At 38.9% G+C, this 19,504-nt stretch overlaps 2 protein-coding genes across 2 annotated transcripts in view; one reads left to right on the plus strand and one right to left on the minus strand.

Moving 5' to 3' along the window:
* The first annotated feature begins 36 nt into the window (after window positions 1-36).
* On the plus strand, window positions 37-13,846 carry cfap92 (cilia and flagella associated protein 92 (putative)). The gene is made up of 16 exons (XM_044349043.1): window positions 37-290; window positions 1,058-1,312; window positions 1,504-1,706; window positions 1,968-2,187; window positions 2,298-2,417; window positions 2,613-2,708; window positions 3,678-3,862; window positions 3,996-4,834; window positions 4,957-5,151; window positions 7,045-7,318; window positions 7,393-7,557; window positions 8,886-9,068; window positions 9,442-9,592; window positions 11,462-11,679; window positions 13,357-13,514; window positions 13,623-13,846. Exons 2-16 carry the CDS (start codon window positions 1,066-1,068, stop codon window positions 13,807-13,809), a joined length of 3,441 nt encoding a protein of 1,146 aa, XP_044204978.1. The 5' UTR covers window positions 37-290; window positions 1,058-1,065; the 3' UTR covers window positions 13,810-13,846.
* acad9 (acyl-CoA dehydrogenase family, member 9) overlaps window positions 13,516-19,504 on the minus strand; it is a 14,686-nt gene continuing 8,697 nt past the window's right edge. Inside the window, exons 13-18 of the mRNA XM_044349044.1 lie at window positions 19,237-19,316; window positions 18,627-18,753; window positions 18,451-18,528; window positions 16,709-16,837; window positions 14,537-14,609; window positions 13,516-14,246 (exon numbers count right to left, since the gene is read on the minus strand). Coding sequence (XP_044204979.1) covers window positions 14,146-14,246; window positions 14,537-14,609; window positions 16,709-16,837; window positions 18,451-18,528; window positions 18,627-18,753; window positions 19,237-19,316 — 588 coding nt within the window. The 3' untranslated portion in view covers window positions 13,516-14,145. The remainder of the gene's footprint in view (window positions 14,247-14,536; window positions 14,610-16,708; window positions 16,838-18,450; window positions 18,529-18,626; window positions 18,754-19,236; window positions 19,317-19,504) is intronic.

The raw sequence follows: 19,504 nt of genomic DNA on the forward strand, positions 1-19,504 counted from the left end.
CTCACAGCACATGAGGTCAGCGACACACCTCACTTCCTTCACTACACTGGTTGCCATGGCGACGCGTTACACTCAGTAAATTAGGTTGTGGTTAGGTTGAAGTTTATGTGACAACTTTACCACTGCACTTAACATTTGATACGTGTAAGTAAAGCGAGTTAACAGCTTGGGAACTACTAGTCCAGGTGAAGTGACGAGAAGTAGAGAGGTGTGTTTGATTAAATGACACGACTTGCTTCAAACTGAATTCTTCCAGAAGAGTCTTCACATCCGGACCAACAGGAGCTGAGGTGGGTACAACAGAAAGAGGGAAAAAAGCAAAGTATTAGCCTATTATTTGATTATTAATATTTGCACTAAAACAAGAAAGCTACTTGTGAGGGGAATTGTAGTGTTTTCTCTTATTTTATTGCACTTCCAGAATGAGCCCACTTAGCCTATTTTGTTAATGACAAAGCACAGCACCAGGTAGAGCTAACGTTAGCTTATTTATAGCTGGCAAGATTTAACATAAAACTGACTGTCAAAGTCTCATTTTGAACTATGAAACTAAATCCTTTTTATGAGATTTTTTCCCCATAAAATTCCTTCAATCGATCAATTAGTAATGATGTAATTGAGATATTTTAATAGAATTTAAGGGCACTATTAATAAATAAATTCATGCATTGTTGTATATTGGGGTATCTATACAAATTAAGGGGTACCTGTAATGTTATTTTGTAAATTTTAAGGGTGTTTGACTCCTTTAACACTCCTTACTCCATACAGACGACCCATTAAAAACACTTAATATACTGCATTACAGTCAATTCATCCATTATTTTACCCCAAATCTAAACCCATAAGACCCGAATACTGAATAAAAACCCCTTTAAATGATCATTAATTTGCACCTGAAAATATTTAATATTTAAATATCAATCATTAATAACACCTTCAATTGATAATTATTGTCAAATATCTCAAATTAAGTTGTAAATTAATGAAATTGACACATGTTGAATATTTACATGTTTTGGAAGGTTAAATTGTGACTAACTGTCTTTTCTTACAGTGATTTTCATGGAAAGTATTACAGTGGAGTCAGACCTCATGGCCAACATGTCAGAGACGGGTCAGTGTGATGATGGAGTGGATACAGGACAGGATAAAGGACAGGAAGATGCCCTTGTCCTTCAGAGTGATTTGTCATCCACGGAGCATGGGTTGGAAAACAGGTCAGGTTCAACTGAGGATATTACAACAAACACAGATGACAGCTCCTATGACGTCACATGGACAGTTCACATTGCTCTAGCTGTTCCAAGAGGTAGGTTTGTCACACAGAATATATAAAATATCAATATAAGCTCCACATGGTTATTGAATAGTACTCTGACAGTCAGTAGGATGAGTTGGTGTATGAATCTTGTACTACAAATCAAAACTATAACGTAAGAAACAGAGATTACAGATTTCTTTCATCCTTGATCTCATTCACAAACACATGTCGCTTGTTAGGAGAAGAGGCGGATGTCCAGGAAGCTGCTGAAAAGGCCAAGAAAATGAAGAAGGACTCATCTACTCTCTTGGTCAAAGCTCATAAAGCTCAGGGCTGCTATCATATCGAATACAAGTTGTTGCCAGGTGATACAGAGACGGTCAAAGTGGACCTGGTTATGTTTGGGCCAGTAGCAAAACTGTACAAAGAAGATGAGATCAAGGTAACCCTCATCTGATGCCTGTGTGTGTGTTTCCCCTTCATCAACAATTCATGAACATCCTGAATGAACGAAAATAAAGTAGCAACATAGTCTAGAGTTACAGTAAAATAACCCATCACTGTACATGGATTATTATTGTCAGCATAGCAATTATAATTTCTGGCAACAAACACAGTTAAAAACCTCCTGCTGCTGTTGAATAAAATGTAAAATAGTAAATGCAAAATATGTCAAAAGATTAATGTGTAAATTTTGGAACAGATTTTGAGAACATGGCATGAGGGAGACCAGACATGGGTTGGTTGGAACCAGAGTTTCAACGTCAAAGTCAACAGGGACATGGTGATCAGTCTACTTTCTCATAAGATCAGGCTTCAGATATGGAACAGTAAAGACAAACTGTCCAGCCAGGCTCGCTATGAACGACTCAAAGTGTTCAGGCCACCACAGGAACATGCTGAAGATGCAACAGACATGTGTGGTGAGCATCAATATCAACTTGCCCCCAAATGACTGATAAATTTTTACATACAGTTTAAACTGTCTTTTCATGGAAAAACTGTATAATTAAAATGATATCTTCACTCTAAGGTGGTGTCAAGTCTACGGTAAACAGACTTAGAATCTTATGTGAGAAGAGGTCACACACATCTAAAAAGCACAAAAAGGATATAATGTTTAATTCCAATCCAGAGATGCACCCAGACACAGGTGAGAAAAAGTAAAAAATATTGCCACTTTTGTACAGAACTTGAAGTTCTTTCACCGCAATGATTAATGTACAGTATGAATGCTGGTTTATATATTTAGCAAACATCATACTGACACAAATTCATGTAAGCCATGATGATAAATATATTTTCCATAACCCTTGTTATAAATAATGTCTTACCTATACCGAAACAGGTTTTCAAAAACCCACAACTGATGCTTTCAACCTCGAGGATATACAAAAGATTGACACTGCTTCAGTTGAAATCAGTCCCATTCGTTTGTTGGCAGGTGAGTCAAACTTTTATTTACACAAACAGCCACTAAAACAGTGGCTCCTACCATTTTTGGCTTGTGGCCACTTTAAAGAGCACCCTACTGATTTAGCATTAAAGCTATGATGTAGAGATGAGGAGCTACGGAGGTCTGGTAACCTCACTTCTTTCTAACTTCACACCTCCAGATTTTTTTTCATTTTCAAACTTGTAGTCTTCAGACCCAACCAACACTGACTCAAGTGGCATCACTTGAAGCAATTTATCAGATTTCACACAGCTCCCTCTGGAGACACAAAAGGCTTTTCACTACTTTTCTCACATATGCAGTATTACTCCCCAACGCCTGTAAATAAATGTTGATGTGTAAAATTGGTGGATTTCCCCTTTAAAACAAAGCAGAACCTATTTGCAACCCCCTCAAAGATGAAAAAAATTAACAGCATTATATATGTGGCAGAAATAGCCTGTGTTTTTTCTGGCTCCTGCCTGTCAGTCATCTGGCTAAATATAAAGGAATTCTGGTCATATGATGGCAAAAATGTGGACTAATGCACTTACTGTTCAAGTGAAATTATTAGGTATGACTTGTTTTATCATAAGATTATAGCTATGCCAGGCTGTACTTAGGCACAGTGGTGCTTTGAGCTTAAATGTTAACATCAGCATGCTAACATGCTCACAATGGCAATGTTAACATGCTCACATGCAATGATTACCATTTTCACCATCTTATTTTAGGGTGTTAGCATGTGTACATTTTCTACATTTGCTGTGGCTGATTGGCATATCATTAGTTTGCAAGTATTTGGTCAAAAAGTATTAGACAAATTTTGAGGATTTTGCTAAATCAAAATTTAGGGGATAACCAAAGTTATTAGAATTCATCTTCTGGGCATGATGAATGTCATGTCAATACATTTTAAATTTCAGACACTGATGAAATTAAACTATGTAGTCTCTTATTTTTGTGTCTATCCACCAGGTGAGGCCTCACTGGATGACTGCTTCCGAGTCCGTTCAGCTGGTGTATTTGAGGTGATGTGTAACATCTCTCTGGACAGGCTGTTAATATCTGACCAACTGAAGGCTGTACTCAATCCACTGGTCATCACCATTTTGTCAGCCACTTCAATGCCTTCAACCCCGACCCCTTTCCATGTCCTAGAGGTGTGACGTCCATCTCATTTGATACATATTCACAAAGATGAATACATTTCAGTACAATAGCTTTGATTTACAAGCTTTACATTCAGCGGTGACCTTTGAGATAAGGCTAAAGTTGAAAATTTCTCTTTCCCAGGAAAAATGTGTGCCTGTTTATTGCCAGTATAAGTTCCATAACTTGAATATGCACAGAACCAGCTATCAAAAGCACGGTACTGACATCTACTTCAGAGATGTGAATGTGATCCTGACTGGCTTGATGACTCCTGGAGAACTCCAAGAATTCTTCTCTGGTCCACCTCTGGAGATAGAGGTTCATGATCGTGACAGAAAGTTGGAAGAAACACCAAAAATTCAAGCAATGTTTGGGTCAGATGATGACACGCAGAGCAATGCAGCACCATTCAAAGAGAAGATGATGGTTCTTAACTCTCATGGTATTGTGTGCCTCAATCTCTCTGAGCTATTACTTGGGAAGAGAAGTCTGAAGCTGCGCCTGCCAATCAAATGCTGCCCTCCACCTCCACTGTCGGACAGGGAGAGAAGTGCTTGGGGCAGGAAGATGACAGAAAGAGGAGCTAGCAGAGAGCCCATGCCACAAGGCCATTACTTTGATGCCAATTCTCAACTCAAAGTCGATGTTGAAATAGCTTGCCCACTCAATGAAACAGGCACCTGTGATGGTCTGTTTGGACGGATCATCTACCTCTTTGGATGCAACAACCTCCCTGTGATGACCAAGCTGAGGACAGAGATCCTCCGAATCAATGCGGCAGCTTTTGACCTGGGCTCGCGCTCACTGGAAACCATAGAGAGAGCCCTAACAAATTACATAATTAATTTCAAGCATGATGAGAGCAAGGATCTGGATTTTGTTACAGGATTTCACGTTCTAGATATGAGGACTCACATCTTTGTTCTTGAAGGGCTGAAACATAAAGCAGTAAAGAGACTTTGGGAGGCTGTTCCTATGAAGTAAGTCCATGAACACTATCTTGCCCTTACAGCTAATGTTAACAGTTTTCAGCTGTGCTGTCTATTTGGATAGAGTGTTTAAATTCCACTGACAATCCTACAGTTTGTGTGATGTTTTGCAGACTAAGTGGGAGTGAGGAAGAGCAGGTGATAGTCCTCTACAATTCAAACCTGGGTTTCTTCAAACGCATCTATGACTCACTGGATGTGGGTCTGAGTCCTATCTGTCTTTCTGAGCCACTAGAGACCATCATGAGAATGCCTCTGGTCTACATAAGAGGAATGATCCCCCATTCCTGCTTCCAGGCTTTGTCAAGGTACAAATATAATAGTACTACAGTGGCCTTTAAGGACTCTACCTGTGATTTTGCATATTTTACCCTATTTACTACAAATCATGTATACTGTACATCACAACAAACCATGCTATTGTGTTTAAAGTAGCATTAACTGAATTTTTGGGCCACTTGGTGACAGCGGGACAAGCTGTAAAAACAACATGGACGTATCACAGTATGAAGGCCACAAATTCCTGCAGACATGGAGCAACATTTGCATTCATTTTGTGTAGTGTTTCTGGCAAATGTGATGTTATCTAGTGGATGTAAGTCTGATATTTACTCTCCTTTTAGCTCAATTTTAGTGTCCACCAACTCACAAAGGAGATATCTGGCTCTTTAGCTGCTAAATGCTCCTCTATGTTCACCAGCTGGTCATTAACTTTGTCTTTCTGCCATTTAGTGCTGGCTAGTAGCATACAGTGAATTTATAAGAGCTTCTTCACTGAAAACAGCTGCTGACTGGAAACAAAGCTGATGACAGCAATGAACCAAACATTTAAGTTGCAAACCATGAGCTGAAAGATGCTAAAATGCACTGTAGAGCTGAGGGGAGCTGCAGATTTGTTTTATTTATTTACATGTTAAGTGAAATGATTATATAGTTAACAGAAGGGACAAAAGTCAATTAGCGATGGCAGCTGACTATACATAGAAATGTCCCAAAAGTTGGGTGAGCATTAAATGGTGTTGACCTACCATTAGGCCCTGCTGTGGGTATCAGGCTGTGCTGTCATAAATCTACTTAGCCCTCTTGACAGGTGACACCATTCTCTAGCTCTGGCCTAATGTACCTTAAAACTGCCTTTGAACCTTACTCTTATCCAAGAAAAGAGCAGATACTCGGTGGCTTTACTGGGCCTTATATCTACATTGTACCTGCTTAGGCTGGACCCACTGGCTTGATAGGCAGTATCATCCAAAAAAAACTATTTTTCTTCTTACAAATGAAAAGTAAGCAGTGAACTATGGAGCCACTAAGGGGACATAGGCAAAAAAGGAGATATGAGCAAACAAGAAAAATCTTAAAATTTCTGGTGTGCATGGATTACTATCTGGTGCAGATACTATAGCTGTAATGTCCTTATAATGAAGTCCAAGGTTAAAATATAGCTCAACTAATTCCTGTACTGTTATTTCCACACAGAAACATAGCAGACCGAAATGCTCTGGTTGGTCTCCTTGTGTCCTGTCCTCCAACAGATATCCCATGCACACTACATACTTCCTCGTGAGCACGGAAACCAGATAGTAATCTGTTTGCACCAGAAACTTTGAGATTTTTTTTTTGCCCATGTCCTGGCCCATGTTCCATGTTCAATGTAGTGGATTATTCAACTCAAGTAAGTTCCAAAAATTTGCTAACTGATTCTCATACTGTGTGGAAACTAATGTAAACCAATGGCTACTAAAATCTAAAACAATACAGCAGATGTGTGACAAAATAATCTCAACTCAAATCTTTGATTGAGATTATTTTGTCACACAGACTGTTGCCAAGGTCAACCATACAGTTGATGATCTTCATCAACAATGAACATCCATTCTAATGTGCAGCACACATTTCAAAATAGTCAGCACAAATGATAAGTAAACATTTAGTGCAAAAGTTCGTTCTTGAAAAAAATGGGTTTCTTTTTTTCTTTGTAGCTTTCAACTGCATCTCACAGTCTTTATCAGTAGAGGGAATTTTCCCAGCTGTCCAGTTTGTTCAAAAGTTACAATGAAGATTGTGAGATACGATCAAAAGTGTAAATGATGTGTAGTTAAGCTAGAGCTACCTGTTGACATGAAGTGTGCAATGAATGACATAATAGACTTCACCATTGTAACTACCTATTATATTCTTAAAAGGATGTTTTGTATTTGCAGGTTAAGCCAGCTTTGTCAAGTAAGGCAACTCAAAGATGTGGTGCAGTACAACCTCTTCCCCTCAGCTGACATGATTCTCAGCATGAGCAAGGAATATGGCACATATTCTGAGCAGTGGGAACAAAATACTAAAGCAAAAACTGAGATGGATGCGTCCTCTTTGCCTGTTCGCATGAAAAGACACGCACCCCTCGACACATACAACAACAAGTACATTAAATGGAAACACAACATCCAGCAGAGGCCGCTCAAACTGCGCAAGGATTTCATCCAGGTCTGTAGGATCTAAATTGCTCTGTGCAATCTGATTTATTAACAGAGCCAGTCATGCATTTCATTATATTTCAGGAAAATATTAAAAAGGTGCAAGAAGACAGTGAGCAGTTGCAGAAGCCAGAGGCTGCTGTATTAAGGATGGACCAGGCTGCAGGCAGTCCAGCACACATCTACAGCATCCAGACCTTCAACTCAAATGAGCAAGCCAAGGAACTGCTCTGCAAAGTGATGGCCAAGGTTTGACGAGCGTGGGATATAATGTACAGTGCTATGTTTTACATATATATATATAAATATATGGTGCATTTTAATGTATCAGCGTAGCTTGGTGGCTCATGGTGGCACCTCAGACATAAAAAGACGTACCTGTTTGTGTGTGAAGTCGCTAAAGGTTTCCTTTGGTATCCCAAATACATACAAATCTGGTAAATTGTCTGCAATTGTCTTTAAAAAACCATACCAATGCTTGGCATATTTTATCACAAATACTACTATTTACTTGTAGTTTACAGTACATTACAGCTAACTATTTTGCTGTTATTTAAATATTATGGTACTGGGTTTTAGAAATTCAAATTAAATTTTCCACCTTCCATTGGTTTCTGTTCATTTCCTTACGATATGAAACTCATCAAGTAGCATCATTTTTGTCATTTTTGAGTTACATAATCTTTTTGAGGTAACACAGTTAAGTTCAAATCAATCTGCACTGAAACTGCACTACCACATAATGATAATGTAACTTACAAAATTATTGCATTTTTATAGTGATGGATAAAACAACTCAAATTCAAGAGCGCAATAATAGATGTTTGGACCATACAGAAATGAATGTAAACCAATGGCTGTCTGGAAGATAAGGACAAATGCATCTAAAAATCTAAACCTGCATTCAGGTTTGATCAGCACAAATATAAAGTTGAAGAGTAAGACTAGTGTTTTAAAAATATTTTTCTTATTGTCAAATCCCATGAAAAGTCCAACAATGTGTCAGTGTCTCCAATACTTTCTGATCTCCTTCAGTCTTTCTGTGACACTCAGCACCAAGCCCATTCTTACTACAATATATAAATCTAAAAAAAAAACCACTCACAAATACATAGCTTCATCTTTAAAAAAGTCTCAGCAATTTCCTTAAACATCTGGGTATTGTAGTTTTCAGTAAACATTACTCAATCAGGAAGAAATAGCACATTTGTTTTCAGCCATGGATTAATACATATTTGGTGCTTTAGTGAGTATTTACAGCAGCAGGGTGGTGTATGTGGGATTAACTCAAAATAAACTCCATTGACTGTGTTCATGGTAATGAAGCAACATGTCACCCAGTTCAAGAGTGTGGCTCATTGACGTGCTTTAATAGTTTTTGGACAATAATTAGGAAAAAGATAAATTTAGGCTTTGGCTATACAGGCAAGATTTGTTAGTAGCATCACTTCATTGTTGGTTTTGGTCTTTTCATAGGATTTGTTGATGATAAAAAAATATATAATATCACCAGCCTAATCCTTTAAGCTAATAGAGAAGATAAGTGAACATAAATGCTGCTCTGTCCATCTCCTCAGTTTCCAGGGCGGAGGTTCACCTACAGTCAGCAGTATCTCAGTGCTACACTGGAACCGAGATATGTGACTTCTAAAAATGACTCCAACACTCCCTCTACTATTTGGTTCACAAGCATGAGCAATGACAAGTCCAAAGTGCACCCCAGACACCCAGATGAGGCCCGGGTGGAAGAGCTTAGGAAGGTGATGTCATTCTTCATCCTCCTGCAGTGTGGGGTTTCATCAAAGTTCCCAAACAGGAATGTTCTGTTTATTGGCATTCCTGTGAATCTTAGCACAGGGATAAAGTTTTTATGGCTGTTTTCTTACTCGGTCTCCTTTACTATAACCTACTATGTTTAGATAACATATAGAGTAGCATATAATGTGACATGACTAATAACATTAACCTTGCTGTTGGTTTCAGTTGTCTTGGCCATATAATAATTTATTGTCTCCACGACAGCAAAAGCAACATTGGGAGCATCTGGTTATTCTCCAGAGGTATCCAATGATAGCATGTGTTTGTAACAGTAGAGGGTTAAGCTGATAATACTACTGTTTGCTATGCTTCCAGCCATGGAGAGAGAACATCCTACATGCCAACACGTTGAAACCCACACTTTCACGGGACATACTGGCCTGGAGCCAGCGCTATGAGGACTTTCAGCTCTACAGTAAACCTCCCCCTTTCTTCAACACACCTCCTGTCACCATTCACCTGGCTGGTATGGACTTTATTAGGTTGCATTAATATACAACACTTTTAACTTCTTGCAGTGTTACACATTTCATGTACAGTATAGGTCCACTTTTCCCATGAGTAACTGGCCGAATGTTAACAACCAGATGTCACATTGAGATATTTTCTTTGTAGCATTCTAAGAAATCAGCTGTATGCCAGGATTTGGTGTCAGTCCATCAGAATCAAAGAGTGAGGCCTTCTTTGTAGACTCACCATTTTTTACTGTTATTCAGTTCAGCAGGCAAACAAGGACAAATCAATCATAGGGGAGATAGAAATTTCTCCACCAACAGCTGCCTCAATTTACTAGAATGTCATGCAACCACAAGGTGTCACTTACTGCAAGCCACATAACAAGCTGTGGTTCATGGCTTCAATATGGTTTTTCCATATTTGTTTTATCCCACAGTGGTGGAAAAACCAAAATTATCTAAGAATAAGTGGTAAGTGACCCATTTCTACTTAGGTTGAAGTCTTAAAGCTCTTCTTTTTTGACCTTAGACATAAGAGTTACTTGTAGTGATTCAGATACAATGGATACATCCCAGCAGGTTGTCGAACAGAAATAAACAGCAGCAAATGGAGCCTGTTAGTCTAACAAAAACCACAACACAGCACTCAAAACTTGTTTTAAACATTCACAACAGAGTGCAACATCTTTATTATATTTTCAATGTTTGATTTTCTTTTCAGACCTCAGTTTCATAGAACTCTTTTGCTATTGTACAAAGGTTCTCAATAGGTTTGTGATCTGTCCAGCTAACAAAATCCAGTGCGTTTCTGTTAAGCACCATGATCTTGCAAATAAAAGTCCAGTAAAATTGGGAACTAGTTTGAAACCCCTAAAAGTAAATTGCTAATGCATCAGTTAGAAGTTGAAAGGGAGAAGATGAGCAAGAGAGACAATGTGTAGGAGAAGATGGGGGGTTAAGCCAAGGAGTTTGACTAGGGACACACGTCTGGTTACACGAAACTTGTTGAATTTTATGAGTTTAGTTTTACATGTTTTCTTCAGTGAAGATATTTAAAATCAGGCAGTTTGCTGACCACCACCCCTCTTAAAAAAAAAGTCTATTGGGGAAAAAGTTTGAAGTTGATATCATCACTCCCCAATTCCTGCTGTACAGAGCTTGTCAAGGCCACACCCTAGATGGCAAATATCAACTCTCTACATAGTCTGCATTCACATAATTCTCTCCAAATGAGGTGACTTGCTGCTATGTAAATATCGGGTAGGTCAATATATTTAACTGCTGCCTATTTGGCTAAGTAAAACCATTTAAGTTTAAAATTTGTAAGTTTGGATTCAGCCATACCAAGTCATGTTAAACATTTGTCTGCCTCTGTTGGTTTCTTGCTACACAAGCTGTGTGGGCATTTCATTTTCAGTATGGAAATAACTTGATAAAAATGAACATCAACATGGGAAGAAACAGTGTGTGATGAATAGGAAAGATTAGGCTGTAACTAGCATGAGCAATGCACTCTATCCAAAAGTGGATTTTTTCCTATAACTGTCTGGACTGTAAGTGTTTTTTTCAGTATGGAGGGCCAATATTGATATGTTTTGATTGAAGCTCCAGATGGCGGATATTTGGGCCAGTATCAATCTTGGCTGCTGAGTAACACACTCCCACACCACACTGGAGAATAAATTTGGTGTGGGAGGAACCTCAATGGTATTAGCATTGAATAAAAAAATAGTTAATATCTGTTATTGTAAATGTCCAACCCTCCTGTGAAGTATAAACATCTCTTGTGCGCTCAGTTTATCCGTTATATGAACAGTAAAACAGTGACTGTACTGAGCACTTAATCCACAGTCTTAAGTGGGTGTGATCTCCATCCTCAGGGGACCCTCTGCAGCAAGAGCAGCTCCATGCTGCCAGAGCTCAGTACAGTCGCTGGCTGAAGAAGATGCTTCCTGGCAGCAGCAACACCAAGCCACAAGGCAACGGTTCAGTCCCCGAGTTCAAGTGTCACATGAGAGGAAACTCAGGAAAGATTCAGAATATGCTGAAAGATGAGCCCCAGAAGTATTCACTGAGGAAACCAGGCATGATGCTGAGGGTATGTTCAGTTGTCAAAATTAACTTTTGTACAAAAATTTGAGGAATATTTGGACAGTGGCACATTTTCTGATGAAGTTTTTGTCCTAATGTTGACTGATTTCTAGAAATCTGCAGATTATCCTATATTGCTGTCATTATACTGTAATTGTTTAATATTAATAGTTCAGACCAAATAATACTGGCTGGATTACCAACTCCTGAACTCCAGGGACCTCCAGCAGCTTCAGGATTATTGAGTGTCAACTAGTTTGTGGTGCTTTGATTGAAAATGAGTTTGGTAATATGTGCCTAAGTAATAATTCTCAAAGTGGGTCGGGGGACCCCCAGGGGTCCTTCAGGGGGTTCCAGGAGGTCCCCAGCAAAAAGGGGAGTCATTCGTTTTCACCATAATTCCATCCTTAAGTAACACAGTGACAGAATGTGTGACTATTCTGGTCATGGGTTTCACACATGTTCTGTAATAAAGCATCTAAAAGCAAAAATCTTATCAGATGAGGGATCCTGAGACAAAGTCTTATCAAATGAGGGTCTGTGGTCTAATTTGTGTCAGTTTAGAGGTCCTGGACATGAAAAAGTCCAATCAACTGACAGGAAAGCTTTAAAGTGGTTCTTGCTTTATTAACTGATCTTGAGGCTCTGTCTTGATGGTCTGTGTGTCTGAATTAAGTTTCAAAAATTTTTTTACCTACATGGTGCATATTCCTAAATTAAAGCCCCTAAAAACACGATTTCAAAACTTGAGCTATTGGGTGTGGGTGTAGTTTGAGATTTGGTTCAGATTTGATTTGATTTGACCCAACAAACTGTCATCAGGTTCTGAGTCAAGTGTTGCTAAATCTTGACTGGCGCGTGGAAGTGTGTGACGTCAACTTTTTTCAAATGAGCCGCACCCATTTCAAATCAGAAAAAAAAGGAAAAAAACTACAGAAATCTCTAATGTGACAGTGGTGTGTTCATAATACTTGAACACACTTCTTACTTATAGCAAGAAGCTGAGAAGAAATGTTTTTTTAAGGACTTAAATTTGTGTTTTATCAATATTTTGGCACAGACAAATGGTAGACTATGCAGAGAAGGGGATGGATGGGGGGGGTAATAGGGGCCCAGCAGCTCATTTTTGCTTCAGGACCCCCAAGAAAGTCAATCTGACCATCACTGTTGTTCATAAACAAGAATTTGTGAAGATCTCAAAGCTGCACTGACCAATACAAATGCAATGGATCAAATGACTACATGTAAGGTAAAAGGAGTTGCACATAGTGAATCTTCCCCTAACCATGTAGTTATGGAGCCTTGAAGCATCTTTAAGCTCATTATTTTGGTTTTACAGCCTGCAACTTAAGTTCACACTTATTTACCTTGTTTCCAGCCATAACAGGCAGCACTTTTAAGTGAAAAAGCTCTAATAAACCACCTGTACACCACCTGCTCAGCACCAAACAGCATAAAAAGTGGACTAGCTGACAAAGATGACTCTCTGGTGAACATAGTAAAAACATTTTTCTCAGGAGTTTGGTGGAGACCAAAATAGAGCTAAAAGGAGAGTGAATATTGGACATATTTTTTTTACTGTGCTTGCTGTACTGTACAGTGCTTGTTTTTTGAGTTTGTCATGTTTCTGGTAGCATTTTACTGCAAAATCTGGGTGAAACAACAGCAGTGTTTTGTGTTGCAGCCTTTGCCTCAGCTGTCTGTGATGAACCTGGGTAAGGACAAAGCAGAAGAAAAGGAGAGCGTGGCTCTGGCTCCAGGCCCCTGTATGGACTGCAGCCTCAGCAGCAAAGACAATGCCATCCCCAGACACACGTCTCTGTACAACAAGCACCACTACATGTTGGTTCAAATAAAACCTTTATTTAAAAGAAAGACCTCAGGAGAAATTAGAGAAAAACTAACACTGAATGTTTGTGTTAACATGATGTGTTCCATTGCTTCTTACAGGGGATTCTGCAAGCAGCGTTCATTCCTGTATAAGCGGACGGCCTTGCCTCTGACAGATGAGGAAAAGAGTATCTTCACTTTTCAGGAGTGTGCACCCGATATGAAAACACCGTCATCAGCTGTCCAGCCATTCAGGAATATTGTAGAAGCCAAACCCCACAAAGACTGCCCCTTGTATACCAAATAGCCTCACAAGCAATAAAACTAGCATCTTTAACACATGAGTAGTTGTGCAATATTTCATTACAGCCCTGAAGATAAGGAGCACTTTGGATAGAACTTCATATAATGCTTCACCATCCAATAATCTCTATCTTTGAAGCCATGTCTGATAAAATAAACTAACTAATGTAAATTAATCAAATTATTATTATCATTATTATCAACCAAATGTACAAATAATGTTAAAGATGTACTGCTTTCAAACAAAATTGATACCGATACAAATCACTGTGAATTGGACCCACCCATATTGTCCAATCAGAATATAGGAGTCATAATATTATGGTCGGATGGGAGTAGCTCAGTATGTTCTTTCTAGAGGGTGAGAGCAGATGTAAGCTCTGTTCTCCAAGACCTCCCTGGCGATTTTCTTGATGTTGGCATCGTTGTTCTCAGGAGAGTCTGGAACGGATTGAAATTTGAATTACAAACGAGCCGCTTTCATTCATTAAATGCAAAACGCAACATTCTCATCTGTCTGGATCATGTCACAGGGTAATGCTGGATTACATGTAGGTAATTTAAAAAATGCGCACAGTGTGAAAATCAAAAGCAGCGGGGGGTTTGAGTGTTGGTATGTGGGGTTCAGCGGGGAAATTCCGCAACACATGCAAGTCTTTTGTACTGAGATGCAGTTAAAAAAAAAAAAAGGCATGGGGCTGTTCTCAATTACCGTTTTGTGTTGTACTTACGCTTTTGCAACTGAGTCATCAAGTAATTGTTCTTGAAGTAAGCTTCGCTGCAGAAGGTGTTTGCGAGCAGCACCTAGAAAAATGAACATTCATCAAAACCTTTCTAACGAGAATCCGACTGTAAATCACAGCCGAGAGAAATGAAAACTAAAAAAACGATACAGGCAGCAGCTGAAAGTACAAAACATCACAACGTAATCAAATGTGAAGTGTGACAATTACATCCATTTGTTGGCTCTACTTTCATCTGCAAACAACACAACTGGAAACATCACAGACACTGTTAGAACTTACCCATATGTATTGTTTTACAATAATATGTCAGATTAGCACTTTCTCTCATCATGGAAATAATTCAGATGGTAGACAAGCAAACATGGAGAAACAAGTCGAAAAGATCACAGTGGAACTAAACTGGATGAAAGCTTGATGATTGAAGACACATTTGCTTTGAAATAATTAGAACTCAGTCTGAACCTCGGGCGCAGTTTGAAATCAGCGACTATCTTCGCAGGACTGTTAGCAGGATCTCTACAGTCTGTGTGTGTGTGCTTCAAATAAAATGCAAAGGTGGCCACTGCATGTTTTCTGACATTTTAGGCCTGAAGCTACAGTGGAGAGACCGGGAGGAGCACAGGGCTTCCCATGTGAAACACAGCAGAGTGTTGCAAAAGAGGATAATACAAAGCATTCACTGCCTTCTTTAATGTCTCTCTGTGGAGTATTTGTTTTGCTCTACATCACTGTTTCTGATTACACACAGGACCATCCAATAGTTAGTGTTTACCGCTCCGCCAACCCTGTGTCCTTGTCCACCTAAATCTGCTCCGATAAGAACTGTTTAGCGAATACGGAGGAGTGAGGGTTATGAACACTGAAAACACATCTGCAAATGTACCACAGTGATTAAAAGTGGAGAACAAATGGCATACAATAACTGGAAAATATTAGATCATTTAAGTAGCTGCTTATTATGTTGGTAACAGGTCAAAGCACACGCAGATAAGAAACATGGCTGCCGCAAAAAACAAAAAAAGCAAACATAATTAGAGGTGACAACATGTTGTGACATGCTGCTGCTTTAATTGCTTGCAGGAGACTTCCTGCACTGAAAGAAAGCAGCCAAATCTAATTAGATAAGAATGTGTGTTCTATTTAGCCTGATAAATATACACTCATCTTAAACAAGATCTGACCTCTCTTCTGGATAATTACACTGTAATTAAATTGAGCTGCTGTGTATGGCTATACTATTAACACCAAAGTGTGACTGTAATACATCTCCAGAGCATATATACAGTAAGATATTCACGTACTTTTATAGATCCGACCACAAAACACACATCAGGAGCTTCAGATTATAATATGGACTGACAGTGTATTGGAGTATGGTAGGGGGATGGTAAATAGTGGCAAATGGGCAAAATTTGGCCTGACTTTTATTGTGTGAAATGGATCGGTGTAAACATGTATGATGATGTTTTGTCAGTTGCATACCCACACAGATTGCTAAGTTCTGTTCCTTATGATGTATGGCCCAAATAAAGTATTCATTCATTTAAATTAAATATAACCACATCCATCCTCTCACTGCACACTTGGTGGTTTGGCCACTAGAGTTGAAATATTAGTTTTGGTGTGAGCTGGGCTACTGCACATAAGCTGTACTAACAATTCAAACATTAACCAAACAGCTTTTCATTTCTAAGTGAGCTTGAAAAATTCTAATGACTGAATTCAAAATGTGTCTTTACTATACTTTAACACATTGGAGCACCAATAAATGATGCTCAAAAAAGACTAAATGAGCCTAAATGCCGTCCTTGATTTGTCATATAACTATAGGAATGATGTGTATAAGACTGTAAAACTGATTTAATTATGAAAAACTGAGACCTAGATTCAAGATGCAAGTTAATCCCAGCTGTAAACGAGGCTTACTGCCTTCAAACATACGAGTAAGGACACACTCCTCTACTCTCCTTCTTTGGAACCTCTTTGGAATAATGTTCACTTTACATGTTATTTAATAAACAGGTCCATAATGGTTAAAAGATTACAATCAGATCATGCTTTCTTCTCGATTCTGCTTGGCCCAATTTGTAGGTCTCGGTCAAAGCTTTGGTGTGTGTGTGTGTGTGTGTCTGTGGTACAGGATGTATATACACATACCTCGTGGTCGTGATTCCTGAGGCCGATGCTGATGGAGCGGCTGGCTCTGGACAGGACAGCTGTCATAGCGTAGAGGTTGATCAGCACATCTGCTACTCTCTTCAAGACGAGTTGTTCATCCACTATTGTCTGACAACATCAACAGATACAAATCAGGACACTTCAATCATCGATCATTTCCAACCTCAGAAATGTCTTGAGTAATCTTTGCTGCTAAAGAAAATAATTGTGAATCATTTTGTAATTTATCAAATCCTTTTCCTCTAAACCCAGACATCATCATCATCAAAGAAGCTCATCTGTTCCTGGCTGATCTTCCTGTGTAGATGATGTTGGTGGTTGATGTCTAAAAGACCGTAACAGGAAATTTGGACTTTGATTACATAAATTCACATAATGTGAAATCATTGTATGTGGATGGACGTCATCACTGCTGAGTCCACTTTTCTGAGGATGTCCTGACAGTGCCCATATCAACACCAGAACTTCATTTGGGCCAGCATAAAGACTATAATGTTTAAGTTAGTGGGAAACGGATGATCTTCTCTGGCAGGTTTAAATCTTTAAGTCTCTTAAGATCAAAACGGACCTCTCAGTGGGAGGAGTTTAGTGTTAGTATCCAGTCTACATAAAATACTGTGGCCAAAACTATGAAAATACGACCCATGCTGTAATAAACCAGAACTATTCTTTTAGGCTGAGATGACTTATCAATGACTACCTATAATGCAGTGAAACCATTCAGTTCAAATAAACTGTTCTTTTTAAAGATTTTTATTGGCATTTTGCCTTTATTTGGCAGTTGAAAGTGTAAGAGTATACAGGAAGAGAGATATGGATGTGACACGTGACAAAGGCCCCCAGCTGGAACTGAACCTGGGGTGCTGCAGCCACCAAAACACCCTACATTATTGCTCCCTTACAATTATGCATTAAACAGATTGTTACAGTGACATTCAGGAGCAAATGTAACTCTGGAACTATTGCTTGCTGGAACTATTGCTTGGTCCAGTACATTTTTGGCATTTTATGCCTTTATTAGAGAGTTGATAGTAGGGAGATGACAGGAAACGAGAGGAGGGAACCTGAGCCAGTAATGAGCCACAGAGACACTGAGCTGTAGCAGCATTGCTAGCAGTTGGCATCAGGTGAACCTAGATGTAGACCTATTTGAATATTAAGGTGTTACAGCAGCAATCTTTACTGACAATCGTGTCCCAGTTTCCTTAAAAAAACGTTGTACTGTCTCAGCCCGTTTTGTTAATGCAACAGTTTGCATGCACTGTTTACCATTAATCTTCTTATCATTATTAGTGAACTGATAACGGTCTTGCTCTCCGGATGAAATATGCGGTGTGATTAAAGCCCTCTTGGGACACTTCTCATGAATTGGATCAAAAAGGAGTCAACTGATAACATGAAGTGGGGATTGTGAAAACTGACTCGCCTCCCAAGAGGTTTATAGCGTCTTTGGAAAAGCTGTGGTTACAAAAGCTCAGTCAAGTAGAATGATAGAAATAGAGCACACTTTGGAGCAACTGTCTAACCCATAAACACCACTTAGGAAACACTGAATGGAAGATATGAAATGATCCCTGCCACCAGTGAGGAACATCTTGTACATTCAGCCATTTGTGACAAATGGGAATTTTGTTCAAAAGAATGGGAAACACTTGACCAGGAAAATCCTACAGCTGTTTTTTTTTTTCTTTTTCCAGAATGTAATATCAATCAAATGTTACCTTTCCATATCTGTACAGCAGGCTCTCCACAGTCGATCCAAAAAAGTTAACGTTCTGTTCAAAATTCTTTGCACTCTCCTGTAAACAGAAAACAGTTGAGCTGCTAGAAAAAAAGCTAATGTGTTATATCTATGTGCTCAAAATATATCTTATAAGAGTTACGAGAAAGTTCTTACCGCCAAGCTGGGATGCACCACTCCGTCTTTTCCGGTCAAGCCAAGGTCCACTGAACCTCCAACTGAGCTCCTCAGTTTTTTACCTAACATGCCCATAGCCAGACCGATATTTCCCTTCTTCATCTCCCTGGAGGCAGAGCAGAGACAACACTGAGACACTAAAGAGTGACCAAAGACCATCCTGGAAGTTTTTAATAAATTACACAACCTTGTGATGGAATTCTAGGGAAAACTATTCACACATAAGAAAATCAATAATGTCGATATCATGGCCAGACAGATTCACAGGTACTTTTAGATGAAAGTGATGAAGCTTTAAAGAACATTAAAACAACATTAAAGCTACAGTATGTACTTTCCTTTCTCAGGTTTTTAAGTAAGCCTCACCCTTCCAACCAATCAGAGAAGGCCAAAAATCAGGGGTGGTAGCTCATGGTCCTCAATCAATACAAAAACTTCTTGTTATTAGTGTTCTAATACTCTTCTTGTATTGAGGCTCCAAGTTAACATCTAAGTTATCTTACTGCTATGCAAATTAGGGAAAAAGATCAATGAATTATTATTCACAAAAAAAAGAAATCCCAGCTCTACATGATTTGAATGTTCTTACTTTATTTTCCCTGTGAGGACTTTGCCAGCATATTGCATTCCAGTGAGAGCGATGTACATCCTCAGAATTTCATTGGTCCCCTGAAAACAGATGAGAAGCTATAAATATCATGTTTACGATTTCACATTTATTATACTACGTGTGGCAATGCAGCCTATGAAGAACACTCTGCGCTGTGTGTTATAATAGGACACTACATTTTGATGTTAGATATTTACAAGAGTTCAAAAATTCCAAATCAATAAAGGCATCAGAGGGAGGATATGAA

This window comes from Thunnus albacares, chromosome 4 (assembly GCF_914725855.1).
Source record: "Thunnus albacares chromosome 4, fThuAlb1.1, whole genome shotgun sequence".
Lineage (NCBI taxonomy): Eukaryota > Metazoa > Chordata > Actinopteri > Scombriformes > Scombridae > Thunnus > Thunnus albacares.